Source organism: Thalassophryne amazonica, chromosome 9, assembly GCF_902500255.1.
Source record: "Thalassophryne amazonica chromosome 9, fThaAma1.1, whole genome shotgun sequence".
NCBI classification, from domain to species: Eukaryota; Metazoa; Chordata; class Actinopteri; order Batrachoidiformes; family Batrachoididae; genus Thalassophryne; species Thalassophryne amazonica.
Genome location: NC_047111.1, coordinates 37430320 through 37450769, shown reverse-complemented (window position 1 = coordinate 37450769; position 20450 = coordinate 37430320). Strand labels below are relative to the sequence as shown.

General features: G+C 39.7%; 1 protein-coding gene across 1 annotated transcript in view; it reads left to right on the top strand.

Annotated features, from left to right (window-relative positions):
• Window positions 1-3393: 3393 nt before the first annotated feature.
• The window catches only part of rab24 (RAB24, member RAS oncogene family), a 30089-nt gene continuing 13032 nt past the window's right edge, over window positions 3394-20450 (top strand). Inside the window, exons 1-5 of the mRNA XM_034177888.1 lie at window positions 3394-3713; window positions 6897-7083; window positions 10618-10686; window positions 16873-16951; window positions 18003-18070. Coding sequence (XP_034033779.1) covers window positions 6967-7083; window positions 10618-10686; window positions 16873-16951; window positions 18003-18070 — 333 coding nt within the window. The 5' untranslated portion in view covers window positions 3394-3713; window positions 6897-6966. The remainder of the gene's footprint in view (window positions 3714-6896; window positions 7084-10617; window positions 10687-16872; window positions 16952-18002; window positions 18071-20450) is intronic.

Below are 20450 nucleotides of genomic sequence, written 5' to 3'. Positions count from 1 at the left end.
TTGCCCTGCCTGTGTAATGTCAATTTTGCTGATAATTATTTGGTTACTAAAGTTGTACTTAACGTCACCTGAAATGGCAGATGAAATCACCCCCACCTTTTTTTTTAATGTATAAATTCAGTGTACCAAGAGTAAATATTAAACTTCCAGGTCAATTCTTTAACACGTGACTGGGATTTTTCTTATCTTTAAGGATGTTTTAGTATTTCACGGGCATCTAATTAAAAGCTCTTGCAATTTTGGTTGGAACATTCGTGCTACAAATGACTTTTTGCATTCACTTACTGACTTTTGCAGCCCATTGGCGTGGCAGTCCTTCTGCACTGAGGAAGATCACGAGACGCCTACGCATGAGTTTGTTGAACGTGGGAATGTCATTGCACGTTGACAAACACACGGCCCTTGACAGATCCTTAGCTTGGTCTGATGGCTAGGAAAATCCCAAAGGATCTATGTCCGTAGACCTGCTGTTGCCTTCATCTATTGTCACAGCCATCTGGTTACACCATTGTTTCACCATCACCCCCTTAGCAGTCTCGTGTTCAGAGTTCCTGGTGGGCCTTCATATAGCGGCCACAGGACACATACAAGGTCTTCACCGTATTTCACTCCAACAGGCAATCCCCTTATTTGATCAGTTATCCAGGCAAGAGTTTGGATTTTGACACTTCTGCAGCAGTTCAAAAGCTGTTACACTAAATCTGTTGAGCTACACATTTGATGATCACTGACTCAAAACAAGCCAAAGTTCAGGAAGTAAGCTAATAACTTGAAGTCTACTTCATGGTACCAACAGCGTGAACACCTGGGGGGGGGGGGCCACAGCGGAGAATTTAATGGAATTCAGTCAGTATTTGAAGTTTAGGCCTTGAGCCAAGCAGGTTTCATAGGGATTTCAAAAAGGTATAGTTTGGACAGTCTGACTGAATGTTATGGAGAGAAGCGGCTGTTATCTATTTTTTTTTTTTTTTTTTTTTTGGGAGGGTGCGTAGTATGTTTTGGCAACAGAGTGCACCTTTGTAGCCAGATATAAATGATTCCTGTCAAACCTCAAGTCTGAAAAGACATTGACTTTAACCGCAAAGGTTGGTATTGACGTCTTCAATCAGTCTTTGAAAAATCTGGAACAAATGCCCAGACATGGGGAAATGGATTTTCTTTTTCTTCTAACATTGCAATTAAATAGTTACCAATTTCCTTTAAATGCAGCAAAGAGATTGGGGTAAAACGAGCAAAAATAGGTCTATTTTAAAGTAATGGATGAGAGTACATGCAAAAGCATTTGCAAGTTTCACTGGTAATCTGTTACGAGGGGCTCAAGCAGTGGGATCACCCACCCCACCCAAAATAATTCTTGCTCAGAGTTGCTCTATGATCACTAGCGAAGACTCCTAGCTAGAGGTTTTTGAGCAAAGTTAGTTCTCTGAGGGGATTCTTAGACTCTATGAATACCAACCTTTTTTTTGTTGTTTTTGTTCCCCCCCCCCCCAAATCTTCCTGCGAACACATCTTGGTGTAACAGTACAAGGTTGTTGCATTTTTATTTTATAATATGATTGAGACTTACTAAATCACTATGGGAAAGACATGATGGCAAGGTCACAGAGTATTTGCTGAATTATAACATTAAAAATGACAGGATCCTCCTATAAACCTTTCAAGGATCGACCTATACTGAATATAAGGATGTTTTTGTTCTTTCATATGACTGTGGACCCATGGAACAGCCTGCTTGACAAAATAGTTGATGCCCCCTCAATAAAACAATTTCAAAGCAATGCTCCAAGCACTATAGCATATCATGTAAATTTCTGCAAGGACCTGGAATCTGAGACTGACAAAGAATAGTTTGAGCCAGAAGTTGTCCTGATAATTGATCCAGCATTTAACCCACTAACCATCCAGCAGGTGGTAGACACATCTATGGAATATTACATAGGAGTAATCTGTTAAAGTTCACCAGCTGCAGTGTGGTTTGTCCTCATAAGTTCTTTCAGTTTGGTGTGTTAGAATATCATAGCATTCATTGTTTTTTAATTATCTAAATATGCTGGTTGGGATGGACACGCCTTTACAGTTCTGGTTGGACGTTTACATACACTCATCATGGGCATGAATGTCATGGTAAGTTTGGGCTTATAATGTCTTTGAACTGTTCTTTTGCCAGGGTGGAGTGATTGTACAGCATACATCATTAACGACTTAAAAAAACTAATTGGGTGCACAACTTCAAATTTATTTTGGATCTTTTCTAATCCACAATATACAGACATTCTTTGTTTTAACTGAAGGTTCTACAATGTAATTCTCCAATAAGTCTATACCTGATTACTCCAATTGAGATTCACTGGGGGCTGGGCCCTATCCCAGCATACATAGGACAAGAGGCGGGGTACACTTCAGAGTAAGTCTGGAAGCTGAGCGATGACCCAAGTGGAGGGAGGTCTAGGACTGGAACATGCTCTAGACAGCTTAATGGTGGCAGCTGTTGAATCAGGAGCTGGCGACTGAGTGGTAGTGGACCCGAACATTATGTTGTGTTACCTTATTTTGTAGATCTGGTGGTGGATCAGTTCTTGTGATTGGTGAACCCAGAGGCTGAAACAATTGCAGTGAACAACTGCCAGTTGGTTCAGGAGCTGGTGATTGGAGTGGTTGCAGGGCAGAAACCTCCGCCATTGCAGTAGTGTAGTAGTTTGGTCTTGTTTCCCATATTGTTCTGAGAGACAAGGGTACTGCAGTTCCCTTCTACCCCATTTGTGACGGTAATGCACCACCTGTTTGCAAACCACCAATAATGCTGCATTTAGGATGATGGTAAAAATGGAAAATCTAAGTTGGAAACTTTTGAGTTCTGAAAACCATGCAAGGAGCATGGAAAATAATGTGGATGCCCGCAGTAACATATTCAAAGTTTGTTGTTGTCTTTACAAGGAACACATAAACAAGTGTTTCAAGGGACAATGGGGGCCTCAGGAAAAAAGACACGAGTGGGATCCTACATACCCCACCAGGTGTAATCTCTGCATACATATAAAGATCAAAAACACAAAACGGTTTATGTTACAACAAAAATACTTTCCTGCTAGGGCCCCTAGGCAACTGCCAACTTTACCTACCCTGTTATGACGGCCCTGCACATAAGTTATTACAGCTGCTCTCTGATGGTGACCAAGATGGAATTGCAGAGGTCTTTGCAAACATCATAACGATGACAACCCTATCTAATATATTGAGAATGCAAATATATCACAGACAAAGGTAAATAATTAGCTAAAAATAATTAAATCGCATTTGTAATATCACTTCGGATTCCAAACGTAATTTCCGACTACCACATGCCGTGAAGGCAGCATAAACGCGGTTCTGTGGTTCCACAAACACTCGGTTCAGTCCTCAGCGGCGTGCGCGCGCGTCAAGAGCTGCGCTTTGCGTTTTTCTTTTCTTTCTCTTCGCCACCCACCTTCTCTGTGTGTTCGTAGGTGGACTTTTCTCTTTCCGAGAGCCTGTGAAGTCATGTCAGTGTGTGAGAGCTGCGTTAGCCGACAGGCTGCCGTACTGAGCTAACTAAGCTAGCCGTTGCCAGGCAGATATGAGTAACAGCTCTGTGTGTATCTGGACTCCTGAACGGGTTTAGTGCGCGTCCCGGTTGGGCTCCAGCTAACGAAGTAGGACCAGATGCTGGCAAGACTTTAGATCCAGATAAATTCCAGGTGAGATTTCAAATCTTTATTATGGCGGTGACGTGAGCTAGTCGAGATTAGCAGCAGCAACCTGCTAATTTGCCTGTGTCATGTTTGTTTATGAGTAAAACACCAGAATAGCAACATGTGATACAATAATAACATTAAAGTAAAAGGACGACACAAGATAGTGACGTCGTGTTTCTCACAGGTTACCAAAATCAGTTTGTTTTGTTTAAAGATAAAGTTTCCAGTCTACGTTACAGAATCTAGTTCTTTTATTTACCCCTAGTCATGTTGGCTAGTCTTTTTTTTTTATTTACATGGAAATAAGGGTACTTGCCACTTTTTTTCTGTTATCCTTGTGAAGTTTTATGTACATGTATACAATGTATCATTGAATTTTACCAAATAAAGCCAACCAATCTTCGTTGAAGATGAGAGGAGGCTGTTTTGTTTATTTTAAAATAATCTACACGGCTTATTACAGCATTTTAACATATGTTAAGAACTAAATACAAACAAACCAGTTTTATGTTTTGAAAATATTTAAAAATATATATTTCAAAGTTATTGAGCAGAAGCAATAAAACCAAATTTTTTTGAAATTGGAAAAAAAAATCTGACATAAAATGTATGATGGACAAAATGATTGGTACCCTTTGACGAGTGAGAGCCAAAGAAAGCGTTTCACACAAGAAAACTGATCAAAACTAGGCTGCAGGAGATGTCGTGTCTTCTTTTGAAGCATGTCTGTTTCCCACTCCAGCAGCACTATGTACAGCTTTTCCAGTCACAACCACAGAAGCCTATAACATTATTTCAGGGTGGTCATACGTGTCTTAATGTCACTCAGTTTTTGAAAACTCCCTACTCTTGACAGACATCCTGCGCATTCCCATACTGTTTGATTTGTAAGGATTGATGTGAATGAAGTTCAAGACACACACACACACACACACACACACATATAGTGATTTGGAAATGTTAATGTGCCCATCCACTGACTTCTGCAAAGAAAACCCAGCATGAAAGTAATGATTTACTGTAAATTCACAGAAGGGTGCCAGTAACAGTGTCCAGAATACATTTTATATCTGTATTTTAATTTCTCTTCATAAGGCATTTGTTGTTGTTTATGTTCAGTAACTGGATTTTTTTTTTTTTATTTCATTATTCATAAGTAGTTTGTTTTTATTTTTCTCAGCATATTTTAAAATGTGTGCTTAAAATATAGGGGCATTGGTCATTCTGACCACAACTGTAGGATGCATACTAAAAATAAATTATAGTTCTAAGAAATCAAATTTGAAAGTGGCATCATAGACTACATGTAGAATTCTTTTTTTTCATTCTTTATGACATTTACTCTTAATTGTTAAAATGTATAAAATAAACTTTAAATACTGTAATTCCAAACTGAACATAAGTACCACTATTATACAGTAACATCTAGAGTTGTAGTGATTTTATTGGTACATTGACAGAATATTGATTGTCAGATATTTTGGTAATAAAAAAGGGTCACATTATGCGAAAATTGAGGTTTTTTTTTTTTTATATAGTGGTGTGGTTTGGGTTTCATGTTAGATATTCCCAAATCCAAGAATTTTGCATCTCTGTAGGAACTCCCCTCCTGTGAGCAATATTTAAGTCACTTTTTGAAAAATTATTTATGTTCAAGCAGTATAGTAGTGCAGCCTCTGAGTGCTGCAGTCACCTTTAGCAAATACATTGCATGTGAGGAAAAGTCTTTCTTCTCCCTCCTCTCACACACGTACCGCACACACAAATGGATGCTAATGAGTTGGGTACCTACAGTGACTTTCCAGATGTTTAAAATGTATAGTGAAGTTGTTCTGTGCATTATCAAAGTTTGTCCACTTCTAAAAGTGGACCCATACCATATTGGAACTGTGATGCTGTGCTTGCCTTCCAGAATTTCACAAAGATGTTACACAAATCTGGAGGTGACTGGAACATATCATGAACAAGTGTCCCGCCATCCCAAACCCAGTGACCATTCATAAATATAGTAATATTTCATGAATTTTTGTGCATTTTTAGAAAAATGATATCCTAACCCTCAATACACATAGCCAACCCCATTTCTTCAGCTGTTATTGAATCTAATGTACTAATGTACAGATGCTTATGAAATAGGTTACTGTTATTTCTGTTGGCAAATTCAATTTACCAATACAGTGGATTTTTGTCAAGCTGCCAGTTCAGCTCTCATTCTTTCAAAAAGTGATTTCTTGCAAACAAAGCAGTCATTGATGATGAGTGGAGCGCTCAGAGGCTTGATTGGAAGAAATGTTTTAATATGATATGACTCGGGCTGCAAAAATGCAAACTTATCCTTGCAGTTTTAAATGGCTTGTTTTAGAATATAATGATTTCCATCATACTTAGTCATATTTGAACTTAATTTGTCATCACACAGTCTAAATAGTGTTCATGTGTGACACTCCTGCTCTCCCTCTTTCAATAGACGGCAGGCACTGCAGCACCTCCTTTCTATTTAAAACATATATAGACACCTGAAAATATTTAAGGATCCTTTACCTCAGAGCAGGTAGCTCGCATGTGACAAGGGACAAACTGTTAGGCAGCTAGTCACAATATTATAGCTGGTCAGCGTATAAGTTTTTGGTTTTCTGGTCCAAATATAACTTGAAAATTTCAACATGGAAGTTTTCGAAGGCTGAGGGATATAAAGTGTTTAATTGATAAATGCGATAAGTTTTTGTTGCTGCTTTATTGTCATTGTGTGTGCAACTTTTGATTTTTTTTTTTTCTCCGTTCTGTCGTTGTACTGTAAATACTGTAATTTTGGAGTGTTTGACCGGGTGTCCATTGGTACCTTGGCTCTCATAATCAGTTACACACGCGTGTCAGTACTTTTGATATTTGTATGCTCAAGTAACTGAAATTGTCTAAAACCCTGAAGTGATTCATTAGAATGGTTCTATCAAATTTTGTTAAAAATGTCATCACATATCTGCAGACAGACCAGATAACAGTCATACATTTAGAGGAAGTAAAATGATCTGCAAGTAATCACAGGATGATTTATGGGTTAACTTCCTCCAGAGACAGAGTGATGCTTTTAAGATTATTCCAAAAAGCCATACTGTAAATTTGGCATCATTTTCATGCCATTTGCATTAGTCAGTTCTCTGTTGTACATCTTGTCTTTGCTTCTTACAGGGCAGCTTGATTGGTTCACTCCAACCTCCTGTTTGCTGTCCCATCCTGGTCCTCTTTAAACTCCATTAAGATGAGTGGAATGCGTGTGGATACCAAAGTGGTGATGCTGGGAAAGGAGAGTGTGGGGAAGACCAGTCTGGTGGAGAGATACGTTCATGATCGCTTCTTGGTCGGCCCATATCAGAACGTGAGTGTCTGCCGCCCCGTGTGACAACGCGTCCCCGCCTGTTGCTTGGGTGTAATCAAGATGTTATTTTCATAAATGTCCCACGGGAGGCTGCAGTAATGAGTGTTAAAATCTACATATAATTATAAAAGGTCCACAGTACTATGCAAAAATCAAAGGCATGATAATAATGATTATAATTAATCATTAATAATTAATCAGTCCATTTTCCATTTTTTTAGTACATCCAAGTTACATGGGACAACCTACAATGAAGAAATGTAGACGCTTACTAGTCAGTGTAATACAGTATTATTGTCCGCTACCAAACGGGAATGGGTTCACTTTGTCCATTTGCACTGTGTGTAAGAAGCTACAGTGTAAATTAATGTGCAATGAGGAACTGCATGAAAATTGTCAGTGTTCTCAGAATGAAGAGCTTTGAGTGCATATTTTAATAAGATGCATAGGCTTCGATGTAGCACGCTCAACCCCTGGCGATAATTATGGAATCACCGGCCTCGGAGGATGTTCATTCAGTTGTTTAATTTTGTAGAAAAAAAAGCAGATCACAGATATGACACAAAACTAAAGTCATTTCAAATGGCAACTTTCTGGCTTTAAGAAACACTATAAGAAATCAGGAAAAAAAATTGTGGCAGTCAGTAACAGTTACTTTTTTAGACCAAGCAGAGGGAAGAAAATATGGACTCACTCAATTCTGAGGAATAAATTATGGAATCACCCTGTAAATTTCATCCTCAAAACTAACACCTGCATCAAATCAGGTCTGCTCGTTAGTCTGCATCTAAAAAGGAGTGATCACACCTTGGAGAGCTGTTGCACCAAGTGGACTGACATGAATCATGGCTCCAACACGAGAGATGTCAATTGAAACAAAGGAGAGGATTATCAAACTCTTAAAAGAGGGTAAATCATCACACAATGTTGCAAAATATGTTGGTTGTTCACAGTCAGCTGTGTCTAAACTCTGGACCAAATACAAACAACATGGGAAGGTTGTTAAAGGCAAACATACTGGTAGACCAAGGAAGACATCAAAGCGTCAAGACAGAAAACTTAAAGCAATATGTCTCAAAAATTGAAAATGCACAACAAAACAAATGAGGAACGAATGGGAGGAAACTGGAGTCAACGTCTGTGACCGAACTGTAAGAAACCACCTAAAGGAAATGGGATTTACATACAGAAAAGCTAAATGAAAGCCATCATTAACACCTAAACAGAAAAAAACAAGGTTACAATGGGCTAAGGAAAAGCAATCATGGATTGTGGATGACTGGATGAAAGTCATATTCAGTGATGAATCTTGAATCTGCATTGGGCAAGGTGATGATACTGGAAATTTTGTTTGGTGCCATTCCAGTAAGATTTATAAAGATGACTGCCTGAAGAGAACATGTAAATTTCCACAGTCATTGATGATATGGGGCTGCATGTCAGGTAAAGGCACTGGGGAGATGGCTGTCATTACATCATCAATAAATGCACAAGTTTACGTTGATATTTTGGACACTTTTCTTATCCCATCAATTGAAAGGATGTTTGGGGATGATGAAATCATTTTTCAAGATGATAATGCATCTTGCCATAGAGCAAAAACTGTGAAAACATTCCTTGCAAAAAGACACATAGGGTCAATGTCATGGCCTGCAAATAGTCCGGATCTTAATCCAATTGAAAATCTTTGGTGGAAGTTGAAGAAAATGGTCCATGACACGGCTCCAACCTGCAAAGCTGATCTGGCAACAGCAATCAGAGAAAGTTGGAGCCAGATTGATGAAGTGTACTGTTTGTCACTCATTAAGTCCATGCCTCAGAGACTGCAAGCTGTTATAAAAGCCAGAGGTGGTGCAACAAAATACTAGTGATGTGTTGGAGCGTTCTTTTGTTTTTCATGATTCCATAATTTTTTCCTCAGAATTGAGTGAGTCCATATTTTTTTTTTCCCTCTGCTTGGTCTAAAAAAGTAACCGTTACTGACTGCTACAATTTTTTTTTTCCTGATTTCTTATAGTGTTTCTTAAACCCAGAAAGTTGCCATTTGAAATGACTTTAGTTTTGTGTCATGTCTGTGATCTGCTTTTTTTCTACAAAATTAAACAACTGAATGAATATCCTCCGAGGCCGGTGATTCCATAATTTTTGCCAGGGGTTGTAGAAACTATAGCCAGCCAACAAGGACAAGCTACAGCACTAACTACTCAATGAAATACACTAAAACGTACATCTGAGATGTTACATAAATAAAGGACTGAGCAGTGCCTCACTTTCAGTGATTATGAACTCACAAGAAAGAAAACAGCAGGGTCTGTTTTTGTTAATTGGGTAATGGGCCAAGACTTATCGGTTTATTGAATAAGAGATGTCGAAGATCCAGTTAGCTTTATTTAGGCTGACATGTTCCAGTGAAACAAGAGCCGGTCAGCCAGAAACAAAGTCGGCTGCAGATGATTTTTCACATCACAAAAATGTAATCACACATGCACAGAAGCTTCTCAGACTAAACCTGAAGTGTAAGTCATACAAGTCCAGTGTGTTCCAAAGCCTGGATTTTGTCAAACGCGCCTGTGGAACCAGCTGATTTAACCACTAATATTCATGTGGCTACACGGCAGGATTGGTTTGAAAGTTTTCTGCAGGTGTTCTGATACTTAACAAACCATAGCACCCTCCAAAATCATTCATTCATTCATTTACTCCAGTCGAGGGTCATGGGATTGGAGCCTATCCTGGCAGTCATGGGGGATGAGGCAGGTACACCCTGGATAGGATGCTAGTCTATTGCACGGCCTGCCAAAATTATGTTACTGTGTCATTGTAACCAACAACCAACATACGTCATCGTCATTGTCTTCACTCTTATTCACAGCCACTGTGTTGTGTCAGTCTCTCTGTTAGTCAACATTTGCATGAAGTAGATGCTTTGCCCATTTTGGCCTCACCTCCCTGGCTGCATAGTTGCCACCTGTCCCATGTCTCTGTAAAATGCCCACTTTGATTGAAAATGAATGGCAACTGGTCACTTTACATCTGTGTCTTGTAGCTAATGTGTCCAAGGGGTGATGGGGGGGCCCCAGCCACGCTTGACAATATTGTAAACAATACAGTCGGACCCCCCTCTGCTGGACAGATGGCATAATGACACCATCTCCAACAGCTAGTCTTTTTCTGTATTGTTTATTTGGTAAAATAAATGTTTTCATATTGGCAAAAATAACAGCAATATCGATATGTGGGTGAAAGACTCATATCATTATCGGTCAACTGATATATCGGTTGGGATCTGATTAAAATGAAAACACAATAGTTGGAGAAATGAAAATTGTTTGAGTTTAGACAGTTTTGAGCAAAATGGAGGCTCCATGTTTTCACTGAACATGATTTCTGCACACAGTGATCCAGTGGTGATCATTTGAAATGTTTACCCTAGAATTTTTTTCTTTTTCTGATATTCCGAACAATCTGTAGATTATTGCATTTCTATCCTTTGGTGTACAACAATTTTCTCTGCTCTTGTTGTCTTCCTGACAGACTATCGGTGCTGCTTTTGTTGCCAAACAAATCTTGGTGGGAGATAAAGTGATCACCTTGGGAATATGGGTAAGTTGGTGGCCCTCTGACACATATTGTAGCCTTTGTGTTTGGTTGTTAAACTACTGAGGTCATGTCTGCCTGTAACATAATTTTGTGAGATCCACGTGTTTAGAATTTATTCTTAAACCTTCCCTGTTTAAAAAAAAAAAAAATCCCACAATATTCAATTTATTGCAGAAAAAAAAATCAATAACTCTTTCTCTAATTTTGCATAAAGATTCTTGGGGAGGCTGCTGACAGAATAAATAAATAAATAAAATTCCTCATTGTCCTTGAATCTTTCTAAAGGCTGCCTACGGTCCCCAAAAGCACAAAAGCAGTCATTTTTTACTAAAGTTTGGGTACACCTTCCCATTCAGTTGAAACTTTTGACTGTTAGTTTACTCACTCATGGATGTAGGTCCTTTTATTTTCCTTGCAGGTCTGAATGGAAATATTGCAGGTATTCTCCTCCTACCAAAAAAGTATTATTGTTGTTATTTATTTTATTTATTTATTTTTTTAAGGATATCTTGCGTTAGCAAGATATATCACCTCTGGTGTCTTTAAATATTGTTGTACGGCTTAATAGTGAGAACACTTGTGCTTGTTTAAGGCTAATTTTCACTGTTGTGCTGCTGCTTGTCTACACTACTGCTGGCTGATGCAAAGAAGATAATAGATGTAAAACACAGAGGGGTTTTGTTTTGTTTTTTGACACGCTAATGTGCGTCCCCGGCTTAAAAAGTGCAGCATTTTGGCTGCATTATGGGATTGAGCTGTCGCAAAATACCACAGAATATTGATGAGTTGGATATTTACATCTGAGGTTAAGTCCTACACAGGCCCTGAGGTCCGTTGGACTGGTGCTTAGCTCTGGATAATGTAGTGTGAAGCAGATCAGAATCGATTGCTCCCCCTGGACGGGACACCAGTCCATCACAGGTCACTTCACTAGCCAAGACAGGCTTTACATATTTTGAGATATGGATTACTGGCTATACTACCACAGAGTGATTAGACTAGACCAGGGGTCTCTCCTGTGCTTCTGGAGAGCACCTGCTCTGCAAATTCTCCAACTGCTCCTGCTCTGCCTACGGACACATATCTTAGCCAGCTGTACTCAACAAATCAAAAGCTGTGAAAGCCATAGACCTGTTATAAGAAACGGTGTGGAGCAGTGGTGACTTTGCTTCTTCATCAAAATAGAACAGAGACACCTAGGGTGCAGGTTTGCTGAGCAATGTTCCCCTTTTGCCATTTTTGTTCCTGCTTTCAACTGGAAATGGTGAAATGGTTCTCTTTTTGTGTGTCCGTCAACCAATAGGGGCTTGTGAAAGGATGGGGTTTTAGAAATGTGAAATCAGACTGTTTGTTCTGACCTGTGGGTTTTTGTCAGCCAGTAATACCCACATAGAGGCATCCAGTGACTAACCAAAGGTTCTTATGAGGACTTCTGCCTTGAAGTGATGACCAACAACAAGCAATCTGCTGTCAAAAGTTGAGCGCCAAGTGTTTTGGTTTATCCTGTCATCAGTTTCTTACACTTTGTGAAACCTTTGATAATCTAAACCACTCTGCTTAAAGAAGCTTAAATTTAGTGGAATCACTTGATGACACCCGGCAGCGTAATTTTTAGGTAACTCTCAATAATTATTGGCTTTGCAAAAAAAAAGTTTTTTTTCATATTTCAAGGTTATGCAAATGCCTATGCATGTAACCTGTTAATACAGTGAGTACAGAGAGACACTTAAGGCTAGTATTTCGTGGAGCAGTGAATACTGACAAACGTGATTTTTGGATCCGCCAACTTTTTTGGCAAAAATCAGGGTTCACCTCTGTCATTAGTGAGCTTTTTAGTGACAATGAGCACAAATGTTTGTGAAAAACAATGCGCGACTATTAGCATATGTTAGTGACAGTGTTTGCGATGTTTATCAACTACAGGTAAACCTCTTTAACCTGTGCAAGTTGGGGTCCCCAAATCAATCCACCACTTAGCTGAAAGTGTGAGTTAATGAGGATGACCATAAAAAATTAATATCAGCTTACCTTGCCATAGTTTTGACCATTTGAAGCCTGATTCCTTCCTGGATGGTGATTATTTCTTCATCTGGAGTGGGTTCAGGATCTTCTTCAGCGATGAAGGCTTTGTCAGTGCTGGTGATTCTGGACCATTCTAAGTTTTTTGTTTATGATTCTTGATGTGTCCTTCCTCTTTAGATCCTTCCTGCGTCGGGACATGGTGGCAACTTGTGCATTTGAAAACTTGCTTTCTTGCTTGAAAATGTTTGTAGAACTTGCTGGAGACGAGGTGGACATTATGACAATGAAAGTATTATCTGATTTGGTTCATATTGAGCTTATACATGGCCTTCTCATATGGCCGTGACCATTTTTGACCATTTTTGGGAAGGACGGGCGCAAATTTATATTCCCGCCCGTTCTTTCCAAAAATGGCCAAATTTGACAAAAATGTTAGCCTTTATACAGTAGTCTACATTTCTGGGGTCCACAACTCGACCACAAGTTAAGCCGACATGCGAGTTAATGCATTCGCGAGTTAACGGGGTTCACCTGTATCTGACACTGTTTGGGAACATTTGTGACCTTTTGCCAACTCCTGGGAAAATACCAGGCAAATCAAACCCTCCACAGCATTCAGGTTTCTCCTGTCCGCTGTGTTCCCCAGTGGTCAGGAGACTTGTCTCAGAAGACTTGCCTATAGAAGGGATACAGAAGATGAATTTCCAGAAGGTGGAAATGAATTTATGTCAGGATGAAGCTCAATGTGCTGCTGCCATTGAGGAAGAATTGCTTTGTCTGGCTGATGCTGCAGCTATCCTGATGCAGAAGAGAAGGAAAAAAAAGAGAAAGAAAAACAAGAAACGGAAGACTGTTTGGGTCAGAGTGGTTGTGTTTCCCAATGCTTACAAGTGTTTTACAAACGTTTCCAACTGCTTGTGGAAAAATAAATTCCCTGAGAAATTTTTAGCATTCAAAATTTATTTGTGACAAGAAATACTGTTTGCGACCCTAAAAACTGTTTGCAAACAATTTTGCAACCTTTCACGAACCCTGATGAAACCCCAAATTTGCTACGTTCGTCAGCATTCGCCTCGTGCTCTATGAGATACGAGCTTTTGATAAATGAGTCCATCTCCTCCAGCTTGTTGCTATAACTCAGAAACAGTTTATGCTATCATCTTATAACTCACCAAATTAAAAGGGCGTGTAATGAGGACAATCACGTTCAGATTTTGTGACCTTTGATGCATCAAATCGGTCCAAACAGCAGCTTTGTTTTGCCTGCTTAATCTTCCATAGACATGTCTGTCACCTGCTGGATGGTTGATGGATGCTGGACTGATGATGAATTAGGGCCTAGTTCAAAAAGAATGAAGCCAAAGTGTGACATAACCATCAAAATATAAAAGTGGTCTTTTTTGTGAAATGTTATCATTTTAGGTATGGTTATATATCAGCGTTTCAATATTTCTATTGGTCTCGGTTCAGTCATTGCTAGAAATTATCAGTGCATATATACTATAATGTGCTAGAGCGTAACGCTTGCGACAACAGTTGCAGGTATCTTCTTTAGTCTGCAGAAGCCCGAAACAACAAAATTCTGGTATTATTGAACAAGTAAGATAATTATTCTATTGAAGCAGAGTAGGAGATATAGCTAAGGTTTTGACACAAATAAATCAAGGACTTATTCTCAGCATTACGCTTGCAACAGTTTTACCTTGCTTTAGAAACATGATGGGGTTTTTTTTCTAGGAAATGACATTTCTACCTTTACAAAAATGTATTACTGTGTGTTAGTATGAAGCACAAACAAACTGACAAAATATACTCAACAAAAATATAAACGCAACACTTTTGGTTTTGCTCCCATTTTGTATGAGATGAACTCAAAGATCTAAAACTTTTTCCACATACACAATATCACCATTTCCCTCAAATAGTGTTCACAAACCAGTCTAAATCTGTGATAGTGAGCACTTCTCCTTTGCTGAGATAATCCATCCCACCTCACAGGTGTGCCATATCAAGATGCTGATTAGACACCATGATTAGTGCACAGGTGTGTCTTAGACTGCCCACAATAAAAGGCCACTCTGAAAGGTGCAGTTTTATCACACAGCACAATACCACAGATGTCGCAAGATTTGAGGGAGCGTGCAATTGGCATGCTGACAGCAGGAATGTCAACCAGAGCTGTTGCTCGTGTATTGAATGTTCATTTCTCTACCATAAGCCGTCTCCAAAGGCGTTTCAGAGAATTTGGCAGTACATCCAACCAGCCTCACAACTGCAGACCACGTGTAACCACACCAGCCCAGGACCTCCACATCCAGCATATTCACCTCCAAGATCGTCTGAGACCAGCCACTCGGACAGCTGCTGAAACAATCGGTTTGCATAACCAAAGAATTTCTGCACAAACTGTCAGAAACCGTCTCAGGGAAGCTCATCTGCATGCTCGTCGTCCTCATCGGGGTCACGACCTGACTCCAGTTCGTCGTCGTAACCGACTTGAGTGGGCAAATGCTCACATTCGCTGGCGTTTGGCACGTTGGAGAGGTGTTCTCTTCACGGATGAATCCCGGTTCACACTGTTCAGGGCAGATGGCAGACAGCGTGTGTGGCGTCGTGTGGGTGAGCGGTTTTCTGATGTCAATGTTGTGGATCGAGTGGCCCATGGTGGTGGTGGGGTTATGGTATGGGCAGGCGTCTGTTATGGACGAAGAACCCAGGTGCATTTTATTGATGGCATTTTGAATGCACAGAGATACCGTGACGAGATCCTGAGGCCCATTGTTGTGCCATACATCCAAGAACATCACCTCATGTTGCAGCAGGATAATGCACGGCCCCATGTTGCAAGGATCTGTACACAATTCTTGGAAGCTGAAAATGTCCCAGTTCTTGCATGGCCGGCATACTCACCGGACATGTCACCCATTGAGCATGTTTGGGATGCTCTGGACCGGCGTATACGACAGCGTGTACCAGTTCCTGCCAATATCCAGCAACTTTGCACAGCCATTGAAGAGGAGTGGACCAACATTCCACAGGCCACAATTGACAACCTGATCAACTCTATGCGAAGGAGATGTGTTGCACTGCATGAGGCAAATGATGGTCACACCAGATACTGACTGGTATCCCCCCCAATAAAACAGAACTGCACCTTTCAGAATGGCCTTTTATTGTGGACTGTCTAAGGCACACCTGTGCACTAATCATGGTGTCTAATCAGCATCTTGATAAGGCACACCTGTGAGGTGGGATGGATTATCTCTGCAAAGGAGAAGTGCTCACTATCACAGATTTAGACTGGTTTGTGAACAATATTTGAGGGAAATGGTGATAATGTGTATGTGGAAAAAGTTTTAGATCTTTGAGTTCATCTCATACAAAATGGGAGCAAAACCAAAAGTGTTGCATTTATATTTTTGTTGAGTGTACAAGGTTATTTCTTTAACATTCAACTTTAAATGATAATACTAAATATCAATGTCACACAAAATTGATGAAAAAAAAAGTGCTGTTTTGGGGTAAATTTCATACATATTTGTGGAACCGTGCAGAATGTTTCCATGAAATTTTCAGTACCTGTCAAAGAGACTATAGGCAACTCACAGATAAATCTGGATGGTGCTAAATAAAATAATGGCTTGTTCATGACAAATGCAATGCAAGTCAGCAGTTAGGCTTCATTATTTTTGAACTAGGCCTTAGGAGCAGGTGTGGTTGTAAGAAAACATGTTTCTGAACAGGAATATATTAAGTCAAAGAAAAACAGCTGTTTTAAATGGATTACACTCTAAAACTCAAATAACACAACCCCAAGGAAAATATTTGCTGGTCGTATGAAACGGGACACTTCTAATTTCTCTCTTAGATGTAGTTTTAAAGTTGCATTTAGCCTGAACTATTTCCAAAGCCTGTTCAGAAGAATTTGACTTTATATGTTTTTCTTAATGCTCTCATTGTCCTTTTCAAGTTAAGACATGGAGAAATATGTGCAAAAATGTTTGAGCAAGCTAGACATGAGTCTTGATATGTGGAGATTATCACAAAGTATTTGGCGCCTGTGTGGGCAGTGTGGGATTATTGTCTGTGCAGTGTTGTAACATCAGATATGAGCTTTGCCATGCGGTGCTTTTTGTCATCTGTGTCACGTCGCTGTCTCTCCTCCAGGACACAGCTGGATCAGAGCGATATGAAGCTATGAGCAGAATATACTACAGAGGAGCTCGAGCAGCTATCGTGTGCTACGGTAAGTCTCTGCACGTTCTACTGGTCACACTGTCTGTGCATTAACTGCCCCGCAAACACAACCCAGCGTGTGACACAGTGATTTTCACACTTTGAGGGATTGATAGGAAATCATCACTTTTACAGCCAGTTTTCTGAGACAACAGAGAAGTCGGATGCATGAACATTTCCAGATCACTGAATGTGTCTTGGACTTTAAGATGTACTGTATAGTAAATCTGTCTGCCTGAGTGACTGTGTAAAAAGGAAACTAGTGAGGGAAGCCGTGGCTGTGACAGGAGAACTGGTGCACAGAGAAGGATTTTCCTAAAAAACCAGACATGATTTCAACTGCAGTTTTCCAGATGGCACATCGGAGATTCAAGTCTGTATTTGACACGTTCGTATCTGTGATGCGTGTATGTAAACACCTGACCACAGCACTTATTATAGAAACATGTCTACCTGATTTAATTTTTTTTTTTTATTTCTTGCACGACTGTTTGTCAGTCTGTATGCACGCTGTGTGTAATGCATGATTTTGGGATAATATCAGAAATGACTTGTTGATAATGTTCATAGTAATGATTTTGTTTGCAGTTTCTTCTCATTTCTGATCTTCAAAATTTTATATATGCGCACATACACACGCTTTCTGATTTTCATCTCAGTTTTTCCATGTTGGGGATTTTCATGTCTTTAGGAAGTAGGTGATTCATTACTCATTCTGGTCTGCTGTTGTACTTAGTAATCTTTTTTTTTTTTTATTTACATTGTTTTCTGTCAGGCCTCCTTTCATACAGTTTCTGCTATTACTGTCATTTTCTTGTCCACAGTTGCTGCTGTTTTATTAGAGTTTGAGTTTATTTATCTTTGAGTCTCTGCTTTGACTCTGGGAGAAATAAATGAGCGCTTGTAATCTGTCAGCTACGGCTCTGCGCCCATTCCATTGTGTGTAAACAGTATCTGTTTGCTTTCTGTACACCTCATAAAGTGCATGCCGTCTGCACAGTACTAAATGAACGTGCACAGTGTCAGAATAACTGTTGACTGACTGTGGTTTGGACTCTCAGATCTGACAGACAGCAGCAGCTTCCAGAGAGCTCGGTTCTGGGTGAAAGAGCTGCAGAACTGTGAGGAGGTAAGAACTGTGTCAACACAATTTTAATGTTAAGACACCTAGACCAGTCATAGTAACAAATTTTGCTGGATGATCTATTGCCTCAGAAAATATCATGATAAATGATAGTATCACATGATTATCATTGCTGTTGTTTTAAAACAGTTTTTTGATATGATATGATAATGATAACGTAGGATATGATAATGTAGTATAAAAATACAAGCACAGCCTTTGAAAGAGCAATGAACCTTTAATTAAATTTAATTTACCGACACGATGTGTCCCATTCACCTCGTCTTCCTTTCTCCACTGGGAACCGAAAAAAAAAAAACACTTTTTGCGACTACTTTGGTGATTGCAGCCGAAAAAAACCAGTATACCATTTTCCCATGTGAAGTTATGCTATGTATATATTGCACAATGGGAGTGGAGATCCTCATAAGTGGTCAAATCCTGCGATATCACACAGGGTTCAAACAAGACTGCGGTGCCCCGTTATCTCAGCTGGCCTAAATGCAGCTGTACTGAACGTGTGAATTCATGTTTTTTTTTGTGTCGTACATGTTGTGAATTTCAGGATTGGTTCTGTAAAACATACCCTGGTAGTATGTTCAAAATGTATGAGGAAATATTAAAAAGACAAATGTGAATTAGAAGTGGATTATTTTTGTTTACGGTGTTGTCACTTGTTGAGCTTAATAACTTTTAGACTCCATTTTCCATGTTATCATATTTCCATCTAGATCATATACAGTAGTGTTCAGAATAATAGTAGTGCTATGTAACTAAAAAGATTAATCCAGGTTTTGAGTATATTTCTTATTGTTACATGGGAAACAAGGTACCAGTAGATTCAGTAGATTCTCACAAATCCAACAAGACCAAGCATTCATGATATGCACACTCTTAAGGCTATAAAATTGGGCTATTAGTAAAAAAAGTAGAAAAGGGTGTGTTCACAATAATAGTAGTGTGGCATTCAGTCAGTGAGTTTGTCAGTTTTGTGGAACAAACAGGTGTGAGTCAGGTGTCCCCTATTTAAGGATGAAGCCAGCACCTGTTGAACATGCTTTTCTCTTTGAAAGCCTGAGGAAAATGGGACGTTCAACACATTGTTCAGAAGAACAGCGTAATTTGATTAAAAAGTTATATATGCAGGTGCAGAAAATTATAGGCTGTTCATCTACAATGATCTCCAATGCTTTAAAATGAACAAAAAAAAAAAAACAGACGCGTGGAAGAAAACGGAAAACTACCATCAAAATACGAGGTTTATTAGAAAACTAACCGGCAGTTTTCTAAAAAAAAAAAAAAAACTATATGGATTTGAATCACGTGCGATTACACCAGACATGCTTGAACTCTCGTGCGCATGCGTGAGTATTTTCATGCGTGTCGGTGACGTCATCCGCCTGTGGGCAGGCTTTGAGTGAGCACTGGTCCAGCCCTCTTGGCTGAAATCCTTTGTCTGAGACGCTGCTGGAGACGGCGCGTTGCTTTATCAAAATTTTTTCAGGACCTGTGAAGGATATCCGAGTGGACACTATTCGAGAAATTCAGCTGGTTCTCGGTGAAAAGTTTAACGGCTGATGAGAGGTTGTGGAGTTTCTTTTGCTTTAAGGACAGCTCACAAAGCGGATTGGCACGGCGCAGTCAGAGGTGGCGTCCGTCTGGCTGTTTCAAGCTGAAAACATCCTAATTTAAGGCTCTGTTCACCCAGGTCGTCGTCAGAGAACACAGAAGTTTCAGAAGAAGTCGGCATGAGGAGTTTATGCGGACATTCCACTGTTAAAGGAGATTTTGTAATGAAAGAATGTGCGGGCAAATTCGCTGAGTCGGTTCCGTGACGATGCCGCAAATCCGTCTGCGCCGCGACAGGAAAAACACCTCCGTGTTGAAAACCATTTGTAAAATTCAGGCGGCTTTTGATGGCTTTCAACAAGTGAGTATCTGAGAAATTGTTTAACAGCTGGGCATGTTCCAACTTGTCTGTTAAGGTTTCCAATGGAGGTGTTTTTCCTGTCGCGACCCCTGTGTGTACACATTGTTTTCAATCTCTGTAAGAATGCACAGTAGACAAACTGCATTTTTCATTCTTTAAAAAAATGAGGTGTGTAGCACATAGTTGGAGTATATGGCAGCAGAAAATGATTGCTCCATAGACTACAGACCAGGCAGAGTTTCTCTGGTATTATACGATGAAATATTCAGATGAGCCTCACATTAGCGGGTTCACATTGCATGTACACTCTAAAAATTAACTCTCATGGAAAAATACGGAACTTCACTCCTTGTCATGCACTCAACAAATGCGCATAAATAAACAAGGAAAATCAAGAGTGCCGAGAGCGCGTTCCTCCACCAACACACATATCTCTAGAACTATTAGAGATCTATG